This window comes from Ictidomys tridecemlineatus, chromosome X (genome assembly GCF_052094955.1).
Source record: "Ictidomys tridecemlineatus isolate mIctTri1 chromosome X, mIctTri1.hap1, whole genome shotgun sequence".
In the NCBI taxonomy this organism is placed as follows: domain Eukaryota; kingdom Metazoa; phylum Chordata; class Mammalia; order Rodentia; family Sciuridae; genus Ictidomys; species Ictidomys tridecemlineatus.
This window is the reverse complement of record NC_135493.1, coordinates 93,397,569-93,419,534: the sequence shown is the minus strand read 5'-3', so window position 1 is coordinate 93,419,534 and position 21,966 is coordinate 93,397,569. Positions and strand designations below refer to the sequence as shown.

At 35.7% G+C, this 21,966-nt stretch overlaps 1 protein-coding gene across 3 annotated transcripts in view; it reads left to right on the top strand.

Annotated features, from left to right (window-relative positions):
• Usp9x (ubiquitin specific peptidase 9 X-linked) overlaps positions 1-21,966 on the top strand; it is a 113,153-nt gene that overhangs the window by 15,805 nt on the left and 75,382 nt on the right. For all 3 annotated transcript variants that reach the window (XM_078034956.1, XM_078034957.1, XM_078034955.1), the window contains exons 2-6: positions 11,913-12,166; positions 15,570-15,715; positions 17,289-17,368; positions 18,417-18,529; positions 20,417-20,635. In XM_078034956.1, the coding sequence (XP_077891082.1) occupies positions 12,071-12,166; positions 15,570-15,715; positions 17,289-17,368; positions 18,417-18,529; positions 20,417-20,635 (654 nt within the window). In that variant the 5' untranslated portion in view covers positions 11,913-12,070. The remainder of the gene's footprint in view (positions 1-11,912; positions 12,167-15,569; positions 15,716-17,288; positions 17,369-18,416; positions 18,530-20,416; positions 20,636-21,966) is intronic.

Here is a 21,966-nt window from a genome sequence, read left to right as displayed (position 1 = left end):
GAATTAGCTTTAAAAAAAAAATCTGTTAAAGTAGAACAGAATTAGTAAACTTGAGCCAGCTTGGTGGTGTTTGATAGGAACCTGGTGCTTGGAGTTGGATTATTGGAACTGAAACTACAATGCCAATGTTTACTAGGTTATTTCTGTGTTTGTGTGGGAAAGATACTTATATTTCCACCTAAAAGGATGGTTCATTTGTTTATCCTTTCATTCAAGGGATATTAAGTTGTGTAGAACTGCATAATTTTGATGTCAAATTGTTATGGTTTCTTTAATCTCCCCACTGTTGCATTTTCTTCCCACTATCACATTTTCTTGGGAGCCAGCACAAACTCTGAATACTGTGCTGTGAGTTGTCTTATGTAGGGTAAGATATCTTGACTTGAAATGTACCTTTAAAAAAGTAGGACTAAGTAATTTTAAAGTATAGTAGGATTTTGTGTTAATGGAATAGAATAATAAAGACAGTTTACTAAAACTGATGGAGTTCGCTTATATTGGGAGAAAATCCTGGTAATTTATAGTTTGAAGAATAATTTTCCCCTGGGCTGGTGTGGAGATCATAAGGAGCCTCTGAAGGTTCAAATATAAGAATTGTCAAGAGTCAATAATAATCTGATTAGCATTTCAAGAGAGAAATAACCAACACTTGTTAAAACACCTACCATTTACTGGGTTCCTTCTGTGTACCTGACACTTCACATACATTCTCTCATTAAAGCTTTCCAACAATTTCTGGAGGTGTTAGCCACCTTCAGAGAAAAAGATGGTACTTGAAAATTTAACATCATCTGTTGAAGGCCTTTTATATTGCAGTATATATGCATGGCTGAAAAAACTCTTGCATTCTACAAAATTGTGCACCAAAAAAAAAAGAAAAAAGGAAAAAAAAAGAAAAATGGAATTGAGAGCAAACTGCTCAAAAGTGATGTTACTTTGTAATTAGAGTACTAACAAGACAATAAAAATTGTAATAAAATAAACAGGATAGTTTAAAAGGTCTTAAATTCATGACAAACTATAATAAATAACATGACTTTTTTAAGAAAGGTATGGTAACCTGATGGAAGGGCTGGGGTATAAAGAAGGATTGAGGTTATTGAGTTGAGACAAGGCTGAAATGCATAAAGATCAGATAGAACCATGTAAATGCTTTTAAAAACAGCATGTGGGCAAAGCCAAGAGGAAGAATGTGGGGGATAGAGATCTGGTCCAGACCTGTAACCCCTGCCTCTGTGCTGAGTTCAGCTTCTGTTACTCTCTGGTACAAAATATTAATATGTTCGGGGAAGCTGGCAACTATCATTCTACTTTCTTTATAAATTTAATTATTTTAAGTGTACTTCATATGAGTGGAGTCAATATAATATTTGTGTTCTATTGTGACTGGCTTATTTTACTCAATGTAATATCTACATGGTTCAACCATCTTTAACGTAACAAAATTTCCTTCCTTTTAAAATATGAATAATACTGTGTTATTTGTACATACCACATTTTGTTTCCCCATTCGCCTTGGACATTTGGCACCTTTTGGCTACTGTGAGTAATGTTGCTGAACATGGGTGTACAAATATCTGTTCAAGTCTTAAGACACTCAGGAATAACTGCCAGATCTTAGTCATATGGTTAAATTCTAGAACTTTTTTTGAGGCTTAGCCATATTGTTTTCCATGCAGCTGCACCATTTCACATTCCTGTCAGCAATATATGAGAGTTCTGATTTCTTCCCATTCTTGGTGCAAAGTGGTATCTCATTGTGGTTTTTATTAGCATTTCTTTGATGGCCAAAGTTGAGCATCTTTTCATATGCTTACTGGTCATTTGTTTTTTTTCTATGGACAAATGCCTATCAGATTCTTTGCTCATTTTTTAATTGGATTGTCTTTTTATTATGAATTCTTATATTCTCAGTATAAGTCTTTGATACACGAATTATAATTTTTTTCCATTTTGTGAGTTCTCTATTCACTCTTTATCGTGACCTTTGAACCACAGGGTTTTTTGTTTGTTTGTTTGTTTGTTTGTTTGTTTTTTAAGTTTTCTTTTTGGTGAATCCAGGGCCTTTCACATACTAAGCATACACTCTACTACTGTTAACACTCCCCACCCCCACCCCCACCCCCACTTTAAGTTTTTAATTTGGTGAGGGAGGATACCGGATATTGAACCCAGGGGCACTTGACCACTGAGCCACATCCCCAGCCCTATTTTGTGTTTTCTTTAGAGACAAAGTCTCACTGAGTTGCTTAGTGCCTTGCTTTTGCTGATTCTGGCTTTGAACTTGTGATCCTCCTGCCTCAGCCTCCTGAATTGCTGGGATTACAGGCGTGCACCACCACGCCTGGCAAAGTGTTTTAATAAAATCTAACTTAACTGGTTTTATTAATGTTCTTCCTGCTTTTCATGTTTTATCTGTAAGAATCCATCACCACATCCTAGATTGTTGAGTTTTTGACCGTAAGTATAGGTCCTTTTGAGCTAATTTGTGCTGTTAATGGGAAACATTTTTATATGTAATAATACCAACAGTTCATTAAATACAGGTGGTTGTTTTATACAATGCATTTCAAATGAGTTAAGAAAGAAGAAACACATTCATACTGTTTTCTTTTTGCCGTACTAGGAATTGAAATGAGGGTTTTGTGAAAGTACTTTGCTCCTGAACTATATATCCCCAGTTCCTGTGCTGTTTTTTTTTTTTTATAATTGCGTAATTGGAGTTACCAGTCCTCTTAGTGATCATACCTACCAAACTCTCATGCTGTCAACTGAATTTTTTGGGAGAGGGAAGGCGGTTACCAGGTATAAAACCCAGGGACATTATACCACTTGAGTTACTTTTTATGTTTCATTGTGAGACATGGTCTCACTCATTTTCACAGGCTGGCCTCAAACTTTGCTAGCCTCCTGCCTCAGCCTCTTGAGTCAGCGGGATTACAAGCACGGGCCACCTTGTCCTGCTGCAAATTGATTTTTTTAACTCTATTTTGAAAGAAGTTTTGTTGATGGTTTTGTTTTTCTCTTTCAACACATTGAATTTGCTCCATGTTTCTGATTGAAAAATCTTCAGCTAGTCTTATTGAGAATCCTTCCTCTGTGATGGTTCGCTTGCTCTTTCAATTCAATTTTCAATTTCGAAATCTCTATGTTTGCCTTTGGCAGTTTGATATTTCTCATTTTGCATCTCTCCGTTTAATAAGTGATTTTCATTGAATTTGGAGCAGTTTTTGACCATAATTTCTTAACATCTTTTTCTTTCTGGGACTCTAATTGTACATGTTAGTGTGCTTAAAATTGTGTCACACATTTCTCTAATTCTTTGCTCATTTTTTTTTCCTCCTTCAGATTGCTGTGTCTAACAATCTACAAGTTTGCTGATTGTTTCCTCTGATGATTCAGCTGCTGTTGAACTACTCTGGAGTTTTTCATTTTCTGTGTTTTTTTCTTTAATCTCTGATAGTCTTTAAAAATTGTCATCGTATTTTCCTTCAAGTGTTTATCCTTGAGTCCTTTGAACATACTCATAATAGCTGTTTTGAAGTTTTTACTAACAGTCTGACATCTAGACCCTCTCAAAGCTAGTTTCTTTTGTATACTTTTTTTCTCCCTGTATGAGGGGGCCACATATTCTGTTTGCTTGCATGTCTTGTAATTTTGGGTTTAATACTGGACCATTCATATTATGTAACTTTGGATACTGAATCCTCATTCACCCCAACCACCATGGCCTTTGTAGTTATTTGCTTGTTTATTTGGTGACTGCCTAAGTGATCTTAAATTCTATTTAAACCCCTACCCACCACCATTATGCAGGCTCTGATGTTCTTCAGAGGGCATAACCTTAGTCCTGTACGTAGTAGCCACCTTAGGGTGGGAGTGGTTTTAGTTTAGCAAGGCTTTCTTGTTAAGTTCCTGTCTTGGGGCAGGTCTGCCCCATTGACATGCTATGTTAGCCTCTTCTAATTGCTGCCTGGTTGCTGTATTGTTTTACATGATGCCTTGGGATATAAATTGCCCCATAGTCTTATTCTATGAAAATCTCATGTTTTGGGGGAATAAATTACCACACCAGTGTTGGAAGTTTATTTTGACCTCAGGAAAGTTATATTTAGCTCTCTGTTTCCCTGGTTCTCTCTGGTAAACTGAATCACCCCCCTCTTAAACCAAGCAGAGTCAGTTTACTTTGAGAACTTTAGAATTTTCTATTCTTACAGGCAGCCTTTTCCCCTGGCAAAAACTTTCAGAATTGGTGCAGGATGGTAGCTCATTTCTCTAACTGCCCTGCTTCTTGAGCAGGGTGCTGAGTGGAAGCAGCAGCCTCTGGTCTTCTCAGCTTATCTCCTGTCTTAGAACCTTGCCTCTGTGGGTGAGGTGGGGTGATGGCCATCAGGACTGCAGTATTCTTGGTTTGCTGTACCTAGGGTTGATCTTCTGCCCCAACAAGTGCTTCCTGGATGGGAAAAATAAGAACCCCAGGCTTTTCAGCCACTCCTGGCTTGCACTGGAGGCTCTGCAGTTGAGGGTGATGGATGAGAAATGCTGGTTGCCTTCCTCTACAGGGGGAGATACCACCAACTGGGAGGGAGGAGCCCAGAATTCTGGTACTCATCTGAAGTGGAGCTTCTGTCCTGCTGAGCTGGTTTATGTGCCAGGCTGTGTTCTAACTTTAGGTTAGAACAGTAACCTAAAGTAGGTTTTCTTGATTAAAAGTTTCTTGCCTTCCTGTATGTCCTTAGGACAATTTCCAGAGACTTTAAATGTTTTTATTTAATTTTTTTTTAAAACCTGTTATGGTTTCACTGGGGAAATTGCCCATAGAGCTTCTGATGCCACCATTCCAAAAGTCATTTTTTTAAAAAAATATTTATTTATTTTTAGTTTTAGGTGGACACAGTATCTTTATTTTATTTTTATGTGGTGCTGAGGATCGAACCCAGTGCCTTGTGCATGCCAGGTGAGCGCACTACCATTTGAACCACATCCCCAGCCTCCCAAAAGTCATTTTTTAAGCTGAATCCCAGCGGGTCGCTCAGGAGGCTGAGGCAGGAGGATCATGAGTTCAAACTCGGCCTCAGCAACAGTGCGGCGCTAAGCAACTCAGTGAGATCTTGTCTCTAAAATAATATACAAAATAGGGATGAGGATGTGACTCAGTGGTCCAGTGCCCCCAAGTTCAATCCCTGGTACCAAAAAAAAGAAAACCTTTCCAAAAGTCATTTTTAATTTAAATTTTATTCAAATTGTCTATGACCACTTAAAAATTCCTGTTTGAGAATGGCTTGGAAAAATTGCTTAAAGTTTTTGAAGCTTTTTAAGCATTAAAGCTTCTAGTACCCTAATTGTGTACACATTACTTGATAGACTTCAGGATGGACAAGTTTTGAATAGGAGTATTTGGCCAATTAGCAAGCATTTCTAAATGAATAAATTTCTGCTGCCATAAAGAATTTTGAGCTTAGGTTACAGTTCTGTGACTCTATGACTTCTAGGAAATTAGCCCTAGGAAATAGCTACAGATATATACATTGATCAAGTGGCAAAAATTAGGGGTGGATTTTTTAAAAAATTAATGTTGGAAACAGAATATGAACATTTAGTTCAAGTAACATTAGAATTTTAACAAAAATTAATCGGACATCTTCATTTGCATTTTCTGGATTATTGATTGGAGGTGGTGAAGCTGTCTAGAACTAGTGTGGGGTGGGGGGCCCTGCTTAATATAGTTGCCTTCACTTTCTTTGTGTCTAATTTAACATATTGTGGATAAGAATGGTAACTTCTATACCAGTGATAATAGTAGTGCTGGTGGAGCTAAGGAAAAAACTTCTTTAAGAAGGAAGGTTTCATTTTAAAATTACTTAGGGTTAGATATTTAGGTTTCTGGCTGTGGATGGCAGCTATTTTAATATGGTGCATTTCAGACAACTTAATATGAATTCTTATCTGTCTATTAAACTGTTAATTTTTTAAAAGATTTTTTTTTGAAGTTGTAGATGGGCACAATGCCTTCATTTTATTTATTTGGTGCTGAGGATCAAACCTAGCGCTTCACACATGCAAGACAAGGGCTCTACCACTGAGCCACAACCCCAGCCTTGAACTGTTAATTTTATAATGTGATTTTTTGATTGTCGTTTCTTGGGAATATAGCTGATTATGTTTTTTTTTTTTTAGAGAGAATTTTTTAATATTTATTTATTTTTTTTAGTTATTGGTGGACACAACATCTTTGTATGTGGTGCTGAGGATTGAACCCTGGCCGCACGCATGCCAGGCGAGCGCACTACGGCTTGAGCCACATCTCCAGCCCGCTGATTATGTTTTAAAAGAATACTTAACATGGGAAAAATCACATTAAGTGAAAAATTCAATTTTGTGAAATATTTCTGTATCAAAAATATTTGATAACAGTTTACCTCCAGGGTGGGGATGTTATGAGATTGTTCCCCCTTACTTATTTCCAACATTATTAATGTACAGTGTGGTGGTTCACACTGGGTAAGTGGAGCTTGTACTGCCTGGGCTTATCCTGGAAATACCATTTTGACAGCTTCCTTTCTGCCCTAGTTTCTTTTCATTTCTCCCTCTCCCTTTCCTTTCCTCCTTTTGGATTGTACTTGGGAATGTTCTCGTTGAGCTACAGCAGCAGTGTTTTTTATTTTGAAACAGGGTCTTGCTAAGTTGCTCAGGCTGGCCTTCAACTTGAGTTACTCCTGCCTCGGCCTCTCTGGTTGCTGGAATTACGGTGTGCACCAGCATGCCCAGCTTGCTTCAGTTTCTGAGGATTAGATGTCTCGAGCGGAATAGTGCCTGATACATAGTAAACACTCAAATTTTAACTATTAATAAGGAAAATTTTATTTAAAATTTGGTGTGTCAACCTGATAGCAATAGTTTTGAAATAGAGGAATGGGAGAAAAATTGAAAAATTGAAGGCTAATTGTGAATTCATTATTTTTATTTTGTGTTGTGCTTCATAAAGTATTTGGGTTTGGGCAATTTCTCTGTGTGTCAAGCCTGCAATACCTTATATCCTTTCTTGTATGGAAAAACTATTATATAGGATACTTTTTCTTTAAGGTAATAGGTAAACTGTCTTTAAAAGCACATTGAATCTTTCATAGCAGTAAAAACCTAAAATTCAAAATGGTGTAAATACTCTTGGCTTAAAAATAAATATTTTCGTACTGTAAAATGGTTATTTTGAAAGTTTAGTCCTTAAAACATGTGTCTTACTGGATTATAGCAAAGATGAAACAATTTGTTGTACATTTTTTCATTAAAATTTTAAGTAGGCCTATTTAAGTTGCTAGCGAAGTCAGTTCTACAAAGTTTAAAATGTTTTGTCATTTACCATGTGTTAGAGTATCAGCTCAGTGAGACCCTGTCTCTAAATAAAATATAAAAAAAGGCTGGAGATGTTGTTCAGTGGTTAGCGCCCATGGGCTCAACCTTATCTAGGTAAAGGTGGTGCTTTTCTCAATGTGAAAGACGTTATACCCTGGTGTGGTGGTGCATTTCTGTAATTCCAGCAACTTGGGAGCCTGAGGTAGGAGGATCACAAGATCATCGCTAGCATGAGCAACTTAATAAAAATCCTGTTTCAAAATGAAAAGGACTGGGGAATATAGCTCAGTGTAGCTCAGCACCACCCTTCCCCCCCAGCCCCCCCCTCCAAAAAAAGGGTTGGAGTGTTAAGTTTGAATATGAAATAAATGCAGTGTATCCCAAATGCAATATCGCTGGTTTGGTTGTTACTTTGTATTGCAGAAAATTTAGGATACTTTCTGCTTATTGAGGTTTTTTTCTTTAAACTTCATGCAGTAAAATTTCACATGGTGGGCTGGGGCTATAGCTCAGTGGCACAGCACTTGCCTAGCATGTGTGAGGCACTGGGTTTGATCCTCAGCACCACATAAAAAATAAATAAAGGCATCCTGACCATCTACAACTACCCAAAAAATTTTTAAAAATTCACATTGTGATTTGTTGAATTCAAGCATACCTATACTAGGAATTGATGTTACTGTGTCAAATTTTAAATGATTTAAATAATTGGTGAGCTGCTTAGTTTTGTGTAAGATACTGATACTTTGACTTGGAAGAAAGCTTGTTCTAGCCTTGCTTAGTTATGCCTAAATTCGCTTGTTGACATAGCAAACAAGCTCTTTGATATTTGAAATCAAGTAAAGCAAGTGATTCCTGGGTTATTTTCCTCTTTTTTTTAAAAAAAAAAGAATTTTAATATTTATTTTTTAGTTTTCGTCGGACACAACATCTTTCTTTGTATGTGTGCTGAGGATCGAACCCTGGTTGCATGCATGCCAGGCGAGCGCGCTACCACTTGAGCCACATCCCCAGCCCCTATTTTCCTCTTTCGGTAGTAGAATTGTAGAATATCTGTAGTAAAGTTTTATATCCCAATCAAAAATTTCCAAATTGATTCTGAAAACATTTTCAAATTCACTCCCCAAATATTCAGAAACCTTACAAAGTACATTTTAGAAGAGAAAAGAAAATTATATTTTAAAAGTTTTATTATGTGCTTGGTATTTGTGAGACACCATTATAATTCTCAAGGCATTTTTGTGATTAACTGTCTTAATTTTAAAGAGGTAGAAAAGGAGGATGTTACTGGCATTTAAGATAGGCAGATTATAAGCGTCGTAGGTAGGGTTTTGAACAAGAGTTATGTTAAATGTAGGAATTATTTTTAATTGTTGCATACCTACTTCTTGATCCTTAGCTTGCAACCTAGTATGCTGAGGAAAAGTTATCAAATTATTGCATGATGGTATGCTGAGTCTTGACACACCTGCCCAGCAATGTGGAACTCTTAGTATCACCCACTGAAGAAGTGTATGTAGTGGAATAATGAGCACAGGTTGGGGGACAAGAGGAAGATATTGCAACAAACTTGAAGTAAAGAAAGATGTATGAATGAAATTAACCCTCTGTTCCTCCTGATGGACAGAATCACAGTCTCTGGGACAGGAGTCCCCTTTGTAGTAAAACAACTTTTTCCTTTTTCTCAAAGGGAAATAAGGAGGGGGGCGGGATTATGAGTTAGCTGACATTTTTCACAATTGCTAATGAGGTTGATAACTAGGGTAGTGTAGCAGTTAAGAATTACTTAGTGGCGAAATGGGTTGGAAATTCATTTTGCCACTAAGTAATGCTGTAGGGAGGGTATTTCCACTCTTTACTCTTCTATAGAGGGATGAGAATAGGTCCTATTGTAAATACTTGTGAGGTTTAAAGTGCTTCAGACAATTGCATAATGTGAAAAGGTTTATTTTAAAGTTGTCTATTTCATGTGTTTATTGGTTGCTTGTATTTCTGAGACTTTATATCCTTTGGCTTTTTTTTTTTTTTTTTAACTGCCTTTTCTTTTTGTAATGTCTTTGGCGTAAAAGTTGGGATCAAATCCAGGGCATCCAGTGTCCTAGGCAAACATTCTACCTCTAACTGCATCTCCAGCCCTTACTTTTGATTTTTACAGAAACCAATCTCAATTTTCTCCCTGATGTCTCTGAATTTTGCTTAGAGGAAGGTGTATCTTAAAACTGGACTTCTGGTAATGTTGTGAACAACCAAAAAAAAAAAAATTGGACTTCTGTGTGCTTTTTAAATAAGTTTTAAACATGTTCTCTAATTTATAGTTTTCCTGTTTACATTTTCCCTTAACCTACCTACAATTCATTGTTTTTGTATGGTATAAGATATGCTTGTTTTGAAAATGAGAGAAACCTTGAAGTGGAAGAAGTCATATAGTCAGATCTGAATTAGAGTTGGCTCTACATAATGTGGACCAGTCCTTGCAGATCTTACTTTTGACTCCATAAAATGGGGATGATGATAATACCCACTTTTCTGTACTGTGTAGACTGGGTGTGAGAATCAGTGAGGCATAGTAGGACATGTGGTGGAAACCACTTTATAGATGTGACATTCCATACACCTAAGTACCTCATGATAAATACTTGGATATTAATATTACGAAAGCAGATGAGCCCTAGGTATGTTTTATATACATGTTTTAAATTTGGTCTTGAGTATCTTGGCAAGGTTGTGATTAGAAAACATAGAAATGAAACTTTGCAATGTTTGTGGCTAATTTCTCTCAGTCTCGGTATTAGTCAGCTTTTTCATCATTGCAACCAAAATACCCGATAAGAACAATTTAGAGGAAGAAAAGTTTATGTTGCCTCAGTTTTAGAGGTTCAGTCCATGGACCAGTGATCTGTTGCTTTGGGCACAAAGTGAGGCAGCATCATGGACAAAGGGAGCCACAGAGGAGCAATGCTCCACTCATTCCTGGCGGCCAGGAAGCAGAGAAAGGGGAATGGGTCACAGGGAAGATGCACCTTTCCAGGGCATGCCCCCAGTGACCCACCTTGTCCAGTCATGCCACAGTTACCACCCAATCAGCCTACTCAGACTAGTTATCTTTTGTAATTTGATGATTTTTTGCCTCTGAAAATTCCTGTATTTACACAGGAGCTTTTGGGGGACACCTCATTCAACCCATAATATCTCTTATATAAGCCAGTAAGTTAGAACCTTGACTGTGGGTTAAGTGATTATATTTCAATTTTTAGGCATACATGGACGGGCAAAAATAGGAGGTATGGTCACCTTACTTTTAACCAAGTACTTATAATCAATCAAGTAATAAGTTTCTCCATCTAGTGGCACAGTGAAATCAATCACAGGAAAGAAATGATGTGATTTATTCCATCTAGAGAGGAACCTGGGCATCAGTGTTATTAAAATACCTCAGGTGATTTTACTATTTAGCTAAATATGGAATTCACTGGTCTAATGAATATACAATTGAAGATTTGGTAGTATTCTCCTATGTACTTTTGGTAGGTTGCAAAGATTTGCTTAAAATTAGGATTTCCTTAAAATTAGGTGTGGTTTATAGCCCTGCAGGGCTTCAGGACTTCCTATGGTTTCACCTTGCCAACATTTGTAGAGCTAAAGTCACTTGATGTTCACTTGTATTGAAATAGTTTGTCTTTTCCTAAGAAGTCCCCCAAAGAGTGGTTTTTGTTTTGTTTTTGTTTTTGGTTGGGGAGTGGGGTGGGCTTAATCAACAGAAATTTGCTATCTTAAAATTCTGGAGGTTGGCAACCAGAGATATGAAAAATTGAGCTCTATATATGTAATAAGAGTTGTAATGCATTCTGCTGTTATATAAATTAAAAAAAAAAAATTCTGGAGGTTGGAAGTCCAGGATCATGGTGTCAGATTTTATGTTTTCTGAAGTCTCTGCTTGGCTTTGCAGATGGTCTCCTTTTGGCTGCCTTCATGTAGTCTTTCCTTTGTATGTGCACACTCTTGGAGTTTTCTTCCCAAAGCATGAAAAGCTTATATTAAAACTACTTCTAAGGGATGGAGGTATAGAGCACTTGCCTAGCATGTGAGAGGACCCCGGGTTCAGTTCTCAGCACTGCAAAAGAAACTAAAAACAATCATGATCTCCTAGTATCAATAAGTGTTAGATGTGCAGTTTTTCCTGAAATGTTTTTAAAAAATCTTGTTTTTGCTTTCTCTTACACACATTTTTGTGATATATTTAAGGCATTGGCAAATTGAGGACAGATAGTTTGTTACTCCATAATAATCAAGTGGCAACTAAGTGCCTTGCTACTCCAAACAGGAGTCAGATTTAGAAGAAAACTGAAATATTACATACTAAAGCTATTATTTTTAATATATTTTGATGTGCCATTATCAGTTTAAGTTGAATATGGTATGAAACTTGAGCTTTTTACTTTTCTCTTTCATTTATATAGCCACCTTCTCCTGACTTGATTTATTTATTGGTGGTACTAAATTTGAACAGTTGTTTAATTCATGTTTTTTATAGCTAAAACAGTTTTTTCCCCTTCTACTTGTAGGTTATGCAATGGTCTCTGCAAGATGGTTTATTCTTGAATTGGAGCTTTTTAAGACTGACAAATGCTGGTACTTCATCTTGTATAAGTGGACTATAATTTCTTTTCTCAAGACAACTACATAAGCAGACAAAATTGCAAAGATCTGCCCTGTGTCGAGTATGACAGCCACGACTCGTGGCTCTCCAGTCGGAGGGAATGACAACCAGGGCCAGGCTCCTGATGGACAGTCTCAGCCCCCCCTCCAACAGAATCAGGTAGGACATTGAAATTGGTATGTCTATTATGTGATACTAATATGATATGAAGCATGTTCTGAATGATTGTGAAATAATCATAAATAAGTTTTGTTTTTTGTTTTTTTTTTGGTTTTTTGAATTTTTTATATTTATTTTTTAGTTCTCGGCGGACACAACATCTTTGTTGGTATGTGGTGCTGAGGATCGAACCCGGGCCGCACGCATGCCAGGCGAGCGCGCTACCGCTTGAGCCACATCCCCAGCCCCATAAGTTTTGTTTTAAAAGAAAAGTAAACAGGTCTTGCACAGTAATAAGAAAGCTCAACTGCTTTAGACAGTGCTGTTTGAGTATATAGCCCATCTTTTTCTCATATAGTCAGTCATCCTTAAAATTTATTTAAGCCTTGTCAATTTTGGGGAAAAATATTATATTGTGAAGTATAGTCTATGGAACCATCATACATCATAACCTCACTTTGTATCCTGTAAATATACACAAATTCCTTGTCAGTTTACAGCAGAATATTTGAGCATGGACTCAAATCATACTGCTAGTATTACGTTGCAGCTTTGCACCATACTGTCTTCAAGATTCAACTCTAGGTCTCTTTCTTTACTTATATAGCGGATATACTAATAGCATAACTTACTACAAGTTAAATAATGTTTGCAAAGGGCTTAACATAGATTTTGGTGTCAAGGTTAAAACTCTTTGAATAATATTCTTTTACTGTTTGATTAGATGAATTTATCTAAGGTTTCTGTTAAGTTTTTCATCAATGGTTTGGCCTGGAATTTTTTATTTGTTCAAAGATTTTGCTTGCAGATCCAACTTCTTTTAAAAAGAGGAATTTTCTTTTTTTTAACAAAATGTCTTTTATTATGCTTTTCAAGGAATTTTCCATTTCAAATTCTAGATTGTCAAATTTATTGAGGTATGGTTGTTTATAATAATGGGTGTGCATGTGAGCATGCACATGCACTGGAGATCAAACCCAGGGCCTGGTCATGCTCTGCCATTGAGCTAGCTATGCGCCCCCACTAACTTTGATAATCTTTTTATCCTTTTTATTATGTTTTTGTGTCTTGGGGCTTATGGTAGTATTTTCTTACTCATTTCTGATACTGTTAATTTGTGTGTTCTCCTGATTTTTCTAGGGGTTTATCAATCTCATTAAAAATCTCAGAAAACCAGCTTTTGGGGGGGCTTTGACCCCTCCCCCCAAGCTTTTACCCTTATCTCTGTTCTTTTGATTTCAGTCTGCTGTACTTTTTCTCATTTCTTGAAATGGAAGTTTAGGTAATGGATTTCAGCTTTTTTTCCCCTAATATACAGTTTTTATATTGGGGAGTTTTAAAACTTGAATAAGTTGAACACTAAGATTTGTGATATGCAGGTCAAATAGCATCTAGAGATAAATGAGTTGAAGTTGTTTGGGAGTCACAGACATACTGCTTATAGTTGGAATTTGTTTTTGTAGAATCTGTGTGAAATGTTTTAAGGCAAAAGTGTTTTATTGTACAATATATTTGTCATTTGGGGATAAGTTCTTACTGTCCAACTGTGACAGATTAGATCTTCTATCAGTAGTCTGATGGGACAGAGCTGCTTTCTCTCTGTCCTTCTCTGATATTTTAGAGAAATGTGCAGGTCAGGTGTCCCCCTAACAAATGTGCCAACTTTAAAAATTCCTTTTCCTCTCCAGTTCTCACTTTTAAGACATAAAATACTGACGTGTATGGTCATAGTTCTTGGACAGAGTTAAGTCTTTCCTGTGTCATAAATCTAATGGCCAGTGAAGGTGCTAGAATGGAATTTGGGAACATATATGTCAGTGTTATAAAAAGAAATTGTTTATACTCTCAGTTTAGTGATTATATTTCTAGTATCCAATCCTAAGCAAAAATGCAACATTTGTCATAGAAAGATTAATTATAGCTTTATTTGTTAGCAGCAAAAATTACAAGATAGTGAATGTCCCTTATGGTAATATTGTCTGGCCATTAATTTTTTATAGAGTCTTAATTTTAAAGATTTACTACTCAGGTATTGAATTTAAGGGCACAGACATAAGCAGGTATAATCCCAATTTTATTAAAAATTTATACATAGATATATACAGGCTTTATTTTGGCCCACAGATTACAGTGCATTATCAATGATATGTTCATATCTGGTGTGGTGTTACAGATGTTTTCATTTTTATTTTTATCTTTACATTTTCTGTGAGATATACGTATTTTATATATATTTAAAATATCACATATATACCAGGGGAAAGAGTTCTTTCTTCTTTTTCAAACAACAACAACAACAAAAGAAACAGGCTTCTAAATTTATATACTTTAGTTATTTTTGTTGGTCTTCTAACATTTGAATTCTGTGCCTGGAGAGTCGCTTTGCGGCACCTGACGTGTTCTCTGGAACATCTTCAGTAAAAGTTCACCCTTCACTTGCTAATTGGCCATTTAAGTTTATGTATAAACTTTGTAAGTAGACCATATTAAAGATATTAAGGTGGTATACCTGACTGAACATTTATTTATGCAACTCTTATTATGTAACTATTCGGTAGACACTTTGATGATAGTGAAAGAGGTGCAGCCCTCTTTCTGAAAGGCCCATCAACCTACAGTGAGTAGAAAATTCAAGAAGTATGAGTAAAAATCAATTTAGAATTTAGGTTGATTTCATTTTGAAAGAGAAATACATCTACTCTCTAAATTTAGGAATAAGGGTCATGGGCTGGGGGTGTAGCTCTTGAAGCTAACATGTAAGCGGCCCTGGGTTGGATCTCTAGAACCACAGGAAGGACGGAGGGAGGAAAGAAGTAAAGAAAGAAAAAAGTAAAATATAGGTCATAAAAGTTCATTTACTCAGCCTCCCAAGTAGCTGGGATTACAGCTGCTCACCACTGTGCCTGACTAATTATTGTTTGATAATAGTTTGAGAATTCCATATTCACAGAAAAACACATTTTTCCCCTTTAAAAAAAAAAAGTGGAAGTTGAAAATCAAACTTCTTAATCTATAATAGGTCTCATATTTATACCATAATTTCTGTATCGTGATAGTGTTCATATAATGAAAAAGTATTAGTAGAGAGGCATTATAAATTATGGGTAAAAGCACAAACTTTAAAATAGAGCTGGATTCAAGTCCTGACAACAGTTTGAGCTGTGTGACCTTAACTGAGCTTGTTTTCTTATCTATTAAATGACAGTAGAATAGATACTTCCTTGGGCTGTTGAGGATTAAGTAAAACTAACATTGTAAACTTTCAGTAATATTTTTAGTAAAAGTATGCAATTTTTATAAAATTTTTATATTTATAATACTAATCTCTGTTGGTGTTTGTATTAATGGATATTGTACATATATTATAGAAACTTAAGTCTGAAATATTTAATTTTTAATCAAGACTTCGTCGCCTGATTCTTCCAATGAAAATTCCCCGGCAACTCCTCCAGATGAACAAGGTCAAGGTGATGCCCCACCACAGGTTGAAGATGAGGAACCTGCATTTCCACATACTGACTTGGCAAAGTTGGATGATATGATCAACAGGTGAGTTGGTTTTGTTTTTTAATGTTTGTAACGTACGAGAAAGCTGGTTAGCTTTCTCATCATTGTGTGTTGTAGTGGACAAGAAAAGAGTGAAGAAGAATATCACAGGTACCCACTGCCCACCTTCAGAGTCTCCACTTTACTCATTGCTAAGTACTTTGTAAAACATGGTTTTAAGTGGATTTAATAAAGGGAATGAGAATATCAAAGATTTTAGACCCATGACCACCCTAGCTAGTATGTTTTTGAAGAACTACCTGTACACTTTTTTTTGAAAAGAATATTTTTAGCTATGGATGGACACTATATATTTATTTCTTTATGTGGTGCTGAGAATCAAACCCAGTGCCCCACACAAGCCAGGGTAGTGTTCTACCACTGAGTCCAACCCCAGCCCTACCTGTGTACTTTGTTTTCAAGGATTTATGAAGCATGTTGGTTGTTGGATGACTTTAATAATTTTTCAGTGGCCCTGGGATAACCCAGGTCCTGAGAAGACTGAGTTCATCAGTGCCTGCCCTTTATGAGCCCTCAAAAGCGAGGCTTTAAGCTTCTGTGAAGGGCAAGAAAAAGATTTTAAAAGGATAAAAGAATAGCATATTAAGGAAATCCACATGGGCATGATCTTCACTGGGCTGTGGGTTCAACACACGAGTGCCAGAAAGTTGTGATGCATCCCCCCAGCCCCATAAAAAGGGAGTGTAACAAAAATACACAAACCCTATTACAGGCACTTGCTTTACTTTTCCCCCTTGTATTTTCACTTTTTGAAAATAAATCACTATTAAATGTCAGGGGATATAAAAATCCTTTGCATTTAAAAAAAATACCTGAACATATATTATTAAACATGTAACTATATCATGCAGGTAAATTTCTCTTTATCTTCCCCTTTCATACATTCAACCAAAAATTACTATTAACAGTCCTTAAAGGAAGAAAAATACAAAGGATGTTTTCAAATGTAAACCAAACAATGACAGGTAATATACATTTGTTTCGTGGATTGTTTGGAAATGAAATGCCTTATTTTAAAGTGTAGGAGTATTTGGGGATTCTGAAGAAGCCAGCTCTTAAAGCAGATTAAGGGATGGATGGAAGAAGGCTGGTCTTCTGGAGAGCAGAGAGAGTGCAGGGCAGAGGGCTTCTGTGGAAACATGGAGACTGCGGACCCACAACTCACTTACCCTTCAGAAGAAGTGAATTAATTATGGTGAATTGAGGCCTAAATTAGTCATTTGCCTCTTAATTTTTTTGTTCTTAGTGAGGAAGTTGAAGAATGTCTCTGCTATTCTGAATCTCAAAAGACTCTTATTTGCCTTTTTTTAGAATGATTTAGTTTCCTTCCCTCATTGCTTTTATTTTTACAATACCTTCAAAAATTGTAGAGACAACAGATGGTGCTTAGTCCAACAAAGCAGATTTTCTGCCCGCTTTGCTGTTTTTAATATTTTAATGTTATTTTATATTAATATTTCATGGTAGGTTGAGTAATTATAATTACTAACTTATTTATAATGCCCTTTTTAGTGCACAGCCAATAAGTATCTTTTATTTCAAAAAAAATTCTTAGGCCTCGATGGGTGGTTCCTGTTTTGCCGAAAGGGGAATTAGAAGTGCTTTTAGAAGCTGCTATTGATCTTAGTAAGAAAGGTAAGTTTTGATATTATGCTTTTTGTAATGGATACTACTAGATACATTTTTTCACTTTATCTCCCGAAGACTTTGTTTTCCTGTTATAAAGATGTGCTGTGGCTTAGGATCAAGGCTCATAATCTTTGGACAGCCTTCAAGAGTATTTATGAATTGTCTAATAGACAAAATTCATGAATATTTACATTTCTAAGGAACAGATCTGTTACTTAGATTCATAGAGGGATTGTCACTCAAAGGTGAAAAAAACTTTATAATGTAGAATCCTGTCCATTATGGGGAAATAGTATATACAAAATAACATTTTACTGTTAATTACTCTGTTTGTGATGGTATGAACTTCAGGTATAGCTAACTGTGTATGTGTTTATCTCGAGCCATTTCCAGTCTCAGGACATGCATTATATAAATTGACAAAGTATTTACATTTGCCCTCTGACTGATCTACTAAAATGACAGAATCAAGAAATGTGTTTGTCTTTGTACCTAGTACATCTTCTATGGTCATTTGAATAAAGATTGCCATTTCATTAATAGTGTTTTAAAAATAAACTGTCTTGTTTACATGTGGTTTAAAAAAAAAAAAAAACAGGTGTGATTCTCCCCCCCCCCAAAAAAAAAAAGAAAAACACTTGAAAAAATAAGGTTCAATGTTAAATACATTAGAAGCCAGTAAAAAGGGATTTTGTTTATATTCAGTTGTCTAGAAGTAAAAGCTATCTTTCATTTCAGTTGTTTGGTTTACTTTAGGTGCAGTTTAATTCTCCTAGTGGAGGACTATTACAACACTAGACACTTAATTTTTAGGTCATTGGAGATTAAAATTAAATGAAGTAAAACTTCATTTTTTGAAATACAGCTATGTGTATTAATCAATTTTAATGTTCCTGTAGTAAATTACTGAGATAATCAGATTATAAAGAGAAAAGGTTTATTTTGGTTCACAGTTATTTGATCCAATTGTAACCTTTTATCACTGAATATTGTAAAACAACCAGAGAAATATTATGTTGCATTCTAATTTTCTCCCCCCCCATACACCTTTTAGGCCTTGATGTTAAAAGTGAAGCCTGTCAGCGATTTTTTCGAGATGGGCTAACAATATCATTCACTAAAATCCTTACAGATGAAGCAGTGAGTGGATGGAAGTTTGAAATACATGTAAGTTGTTGCATATGACTTATATAATTTTGCCCAGTGATCCCCTTTTGGTTGGGAAGGAAGTACAGGGGTGTGTGTGGTTTATTTGGTTATGTATTTGGCTGGTTAATTAAAATAGAGTAAAAATGAAACTTAGAATTTTGTAAAATATATTATTATTATTGCCTATTGAAGGCAGCATCGTCATTTAGAATGAGCTTGAGGTTTAGAATTAGAAAATGTGGTGTTCTCAAGTGCTTTGTGACCTTAGGCTGCCACATTTCATTAAAAATATAATGTTGTCAGCCAAGTGCAATGGTACATACTTTTGAACCCAGCAGCTCAGGAGGCTGAGGCAAGAGGATCACAAGTTTGAGGCCAGCCTCAGCAACTTAGCAAGGCCCTAAGAAACTTAGTGTGAGACCCTCTGTCAAAGTAAAACAATAAAAGTGTTTGGGGATATAGGTTATTAGTAAAGCACCACTGGGTTCCATCCCCAGTAACACCAAAAAGAAAATGTGTTGTTATCAATTAAAAGATGCATCACTGTTTTATGTACCATTAAGGAAGAAAAATACCCAAGAATGTAACACATGTTGAGGACAGCATAGAGGTAAATGAGATGAACTCAATACAGAAGGGGATGGCAAAGAAGCATGTGTGTTTCAATCTTGCCACCTGGTGGAGGGAGGAAAAAAGACCTCCTAAAGAATTAAACCATATGCTGTTATTTAAGTTTTATAGTCTGAATTCAACAGACTTTTTTATTTTGGCAGTACTAGGAATTGAACTTGGGACCTCATACATTGCTAAGCTAGTGCTCTGCCACTGAGATACATCCTCAGCCTCATAGTCTGAATTCAAATTACAGTTGTCATTAAAAAAATAAACATTAAGTAGAGAATTTAAAAAGGTTTTATGTTGGTGATGTTCTCTATAACTAGCAAAGGCAAACAAATCATCCTCAAACACCTCATTAATCAATGGTAATAAGATGGAGATTCTAAAGATCTCTAAAAAAATAAAACAAGCTATATCTTAGACTATGAAATATTATAATTACCCTAAGTCTGTTCCTTATTTGGCTATGGAAATGTCATAGATTATAAAGCATATGATATTTTTTGTCATCTGTGAACTATTTCCCTACAATAATTATGGCATAGAAATTCCAACATCTTCTGATTTAACTAGAAATTGTGTCATTGAGGATAACAGATCTTCATCTTGGGTAATTGACATTATGTAGAGTTTTAGAATGGCTGCCTCTGAGTCAGGCATCATGGTACACTCCTATAAGCCCAGCTACTTGGGAAGCTGAGGCTGGAGGATGGCAAGTTTGAAGCCAGCCTGGGCAACATAAGGATACCTGTCTCAAAATAAAAAGGGCTGGGATGTAGCTCAGTGGTATAGTCCTTGCCTAGAGTGTGTGAGGCCCTAGGTTCAATTCCCAGCAGTTAAACAAAAGAATAATTAGCCATTGACTGTTCATTGTGGCCTTGGGAACTTGGCAAGACCTTGTCCCAAAAAATAAAAAGTGCCGTAGCATAGTGGTAGAGCACCTCTGGATTCAGTCCTCACTATCAAAGGAAAAAAATAGAGAATTTGTGCTGGTGGTGTACAAATTCCAAAGAGGAAAGAATGGTAGTTTACCTCTTATGTGTGGACGTAGAGCAGGAATTGTTAACTTAGGCACCTATTTCATAGGAAATGGCTTTTCAAAGTAGATACCCTGTAAATTATGAAGTAAATAAATGCTATTTGTCATCTGGTAGTTTGATCCTAATACAAGTGAAATCAAATATAACTCAGATGATTAGTATAGAAAAATGGAGAATAAGATCATAAGATATTTGTGTAAAAGTGCAGTGTTTTGATATTTTCAATCATCTTTCCCCCATATAACAGAGATGTATTATTAACAATACTCATCGCCTGGTGGAGCTATGTGTAGCAAAGTTGTCCCAAGACTGGTTTCCACTTCTAGAACTTCTTGCCATGGCCTTAAATCCTCATTGCAAATTTCATATCTACAATGGTACACGTCCATGCGAATCAGTTTCCTCAAGTGTTCAGTTGCCTGAAGATGAACTCTTCGCTCGTTCTCCAGACCCTCGATCACCAAAAGTGTGTTGGGTTTGTTATTTCCAAAATTAAATATTACAGTTGTTTTGCTCTGCCACAGAATTTGTAACCTGAACCTCTTAACATGGCAAAGAGTTATTTCCCATTGCTCTTAGAGGGATTTTGCATTATTCCGTGTTTTGAATTCTTTGTTTTGTACCAAAGCTGTGCTGTCTTTTTTGTACTACTGGTAAGTTTTTCTGTGTTGAAATATATAGTCTGTCAAATTTGCTTTGAGACTTTAAATGAAAACATATGAAACTGGGAGCCTTTTTACATAGAGACAGCATTCTAGTTCAGTGCTTATGGCCATCTTTAAAAATTTTCTCTATGTATAACTAGTCCTCATTGTTTTCTACTCAGCCTCTATGGAAGTAATCATAATTTGGGTTAATATGAAACAGACTGTTTTTCCTTTGTAATAAGAACAGAGTAGGATATTGTATTGAAAACCTCAGGTGTTGCTCTATAAGGCTCTTAACATTTTCTACATTTTAAGATTATTTTACTCCAAAATCGAGTTTATCTTATAAGTGCTTATACACACACACATACACAGGTTTATATTTTTTTCTATACATAAATGTACATTTCCCATATCAGTGCAAACAGACTATATACTTTTTACAAATGTGGGTCTTTTTTACTGTAAATTTTTTTTTAAATTAAAGGTATTTTTTTTATATATGTGGTGCTGAGGATTGAATGCAGGGCCCTGCACATGCCAGGCAAGCGCTCTACCGCTGAACCACAACCCCATCCCCTTACTGTAAATTTTTAAAAATTATGTTTCTTTTAATTGCTATCAATGATATTATTTTAGAATTTAGGGAGATGTTTGTAATATTGTGACTGTTAGGAAAATTTTCACTTTTCTGATCAGCCACAAAAATTTGAAGGCATGTACTTGGTTTATTTTGTTAGAAGCTGAAATCATTAAAAATATACTGAACTTGAGATGTTTTCTGATACTTCTCAGTTCATATTGTTGTCACTAGATGGCTTATTTTTCCTTGAGTAGATCAGATTAATATAAAAATAATTGCAGTCTTAATCAATTTTTATCTATACCTGTATTTTTAAATTTTATGTTTTTTCTCAGTGGATCAATAATCTGCAAGTCTTAAAAGACTTGAGGAACAACTTGATTTAACATGGCTGGTACTTTTTTTTTTTTTTTTTTTTTTTAAGAGTTTTTAGATGTATCTTGAAGTCTGGTTCTTAAATAGCTCTCAGGGTACTTAGCCTTTTGAAGTCTTTAAAAGTATACATTCTTTTTGAATGTAGCCAAAGTTATGGTACTAAACCATGGAGAAACCTATTCTGTGGAGTTA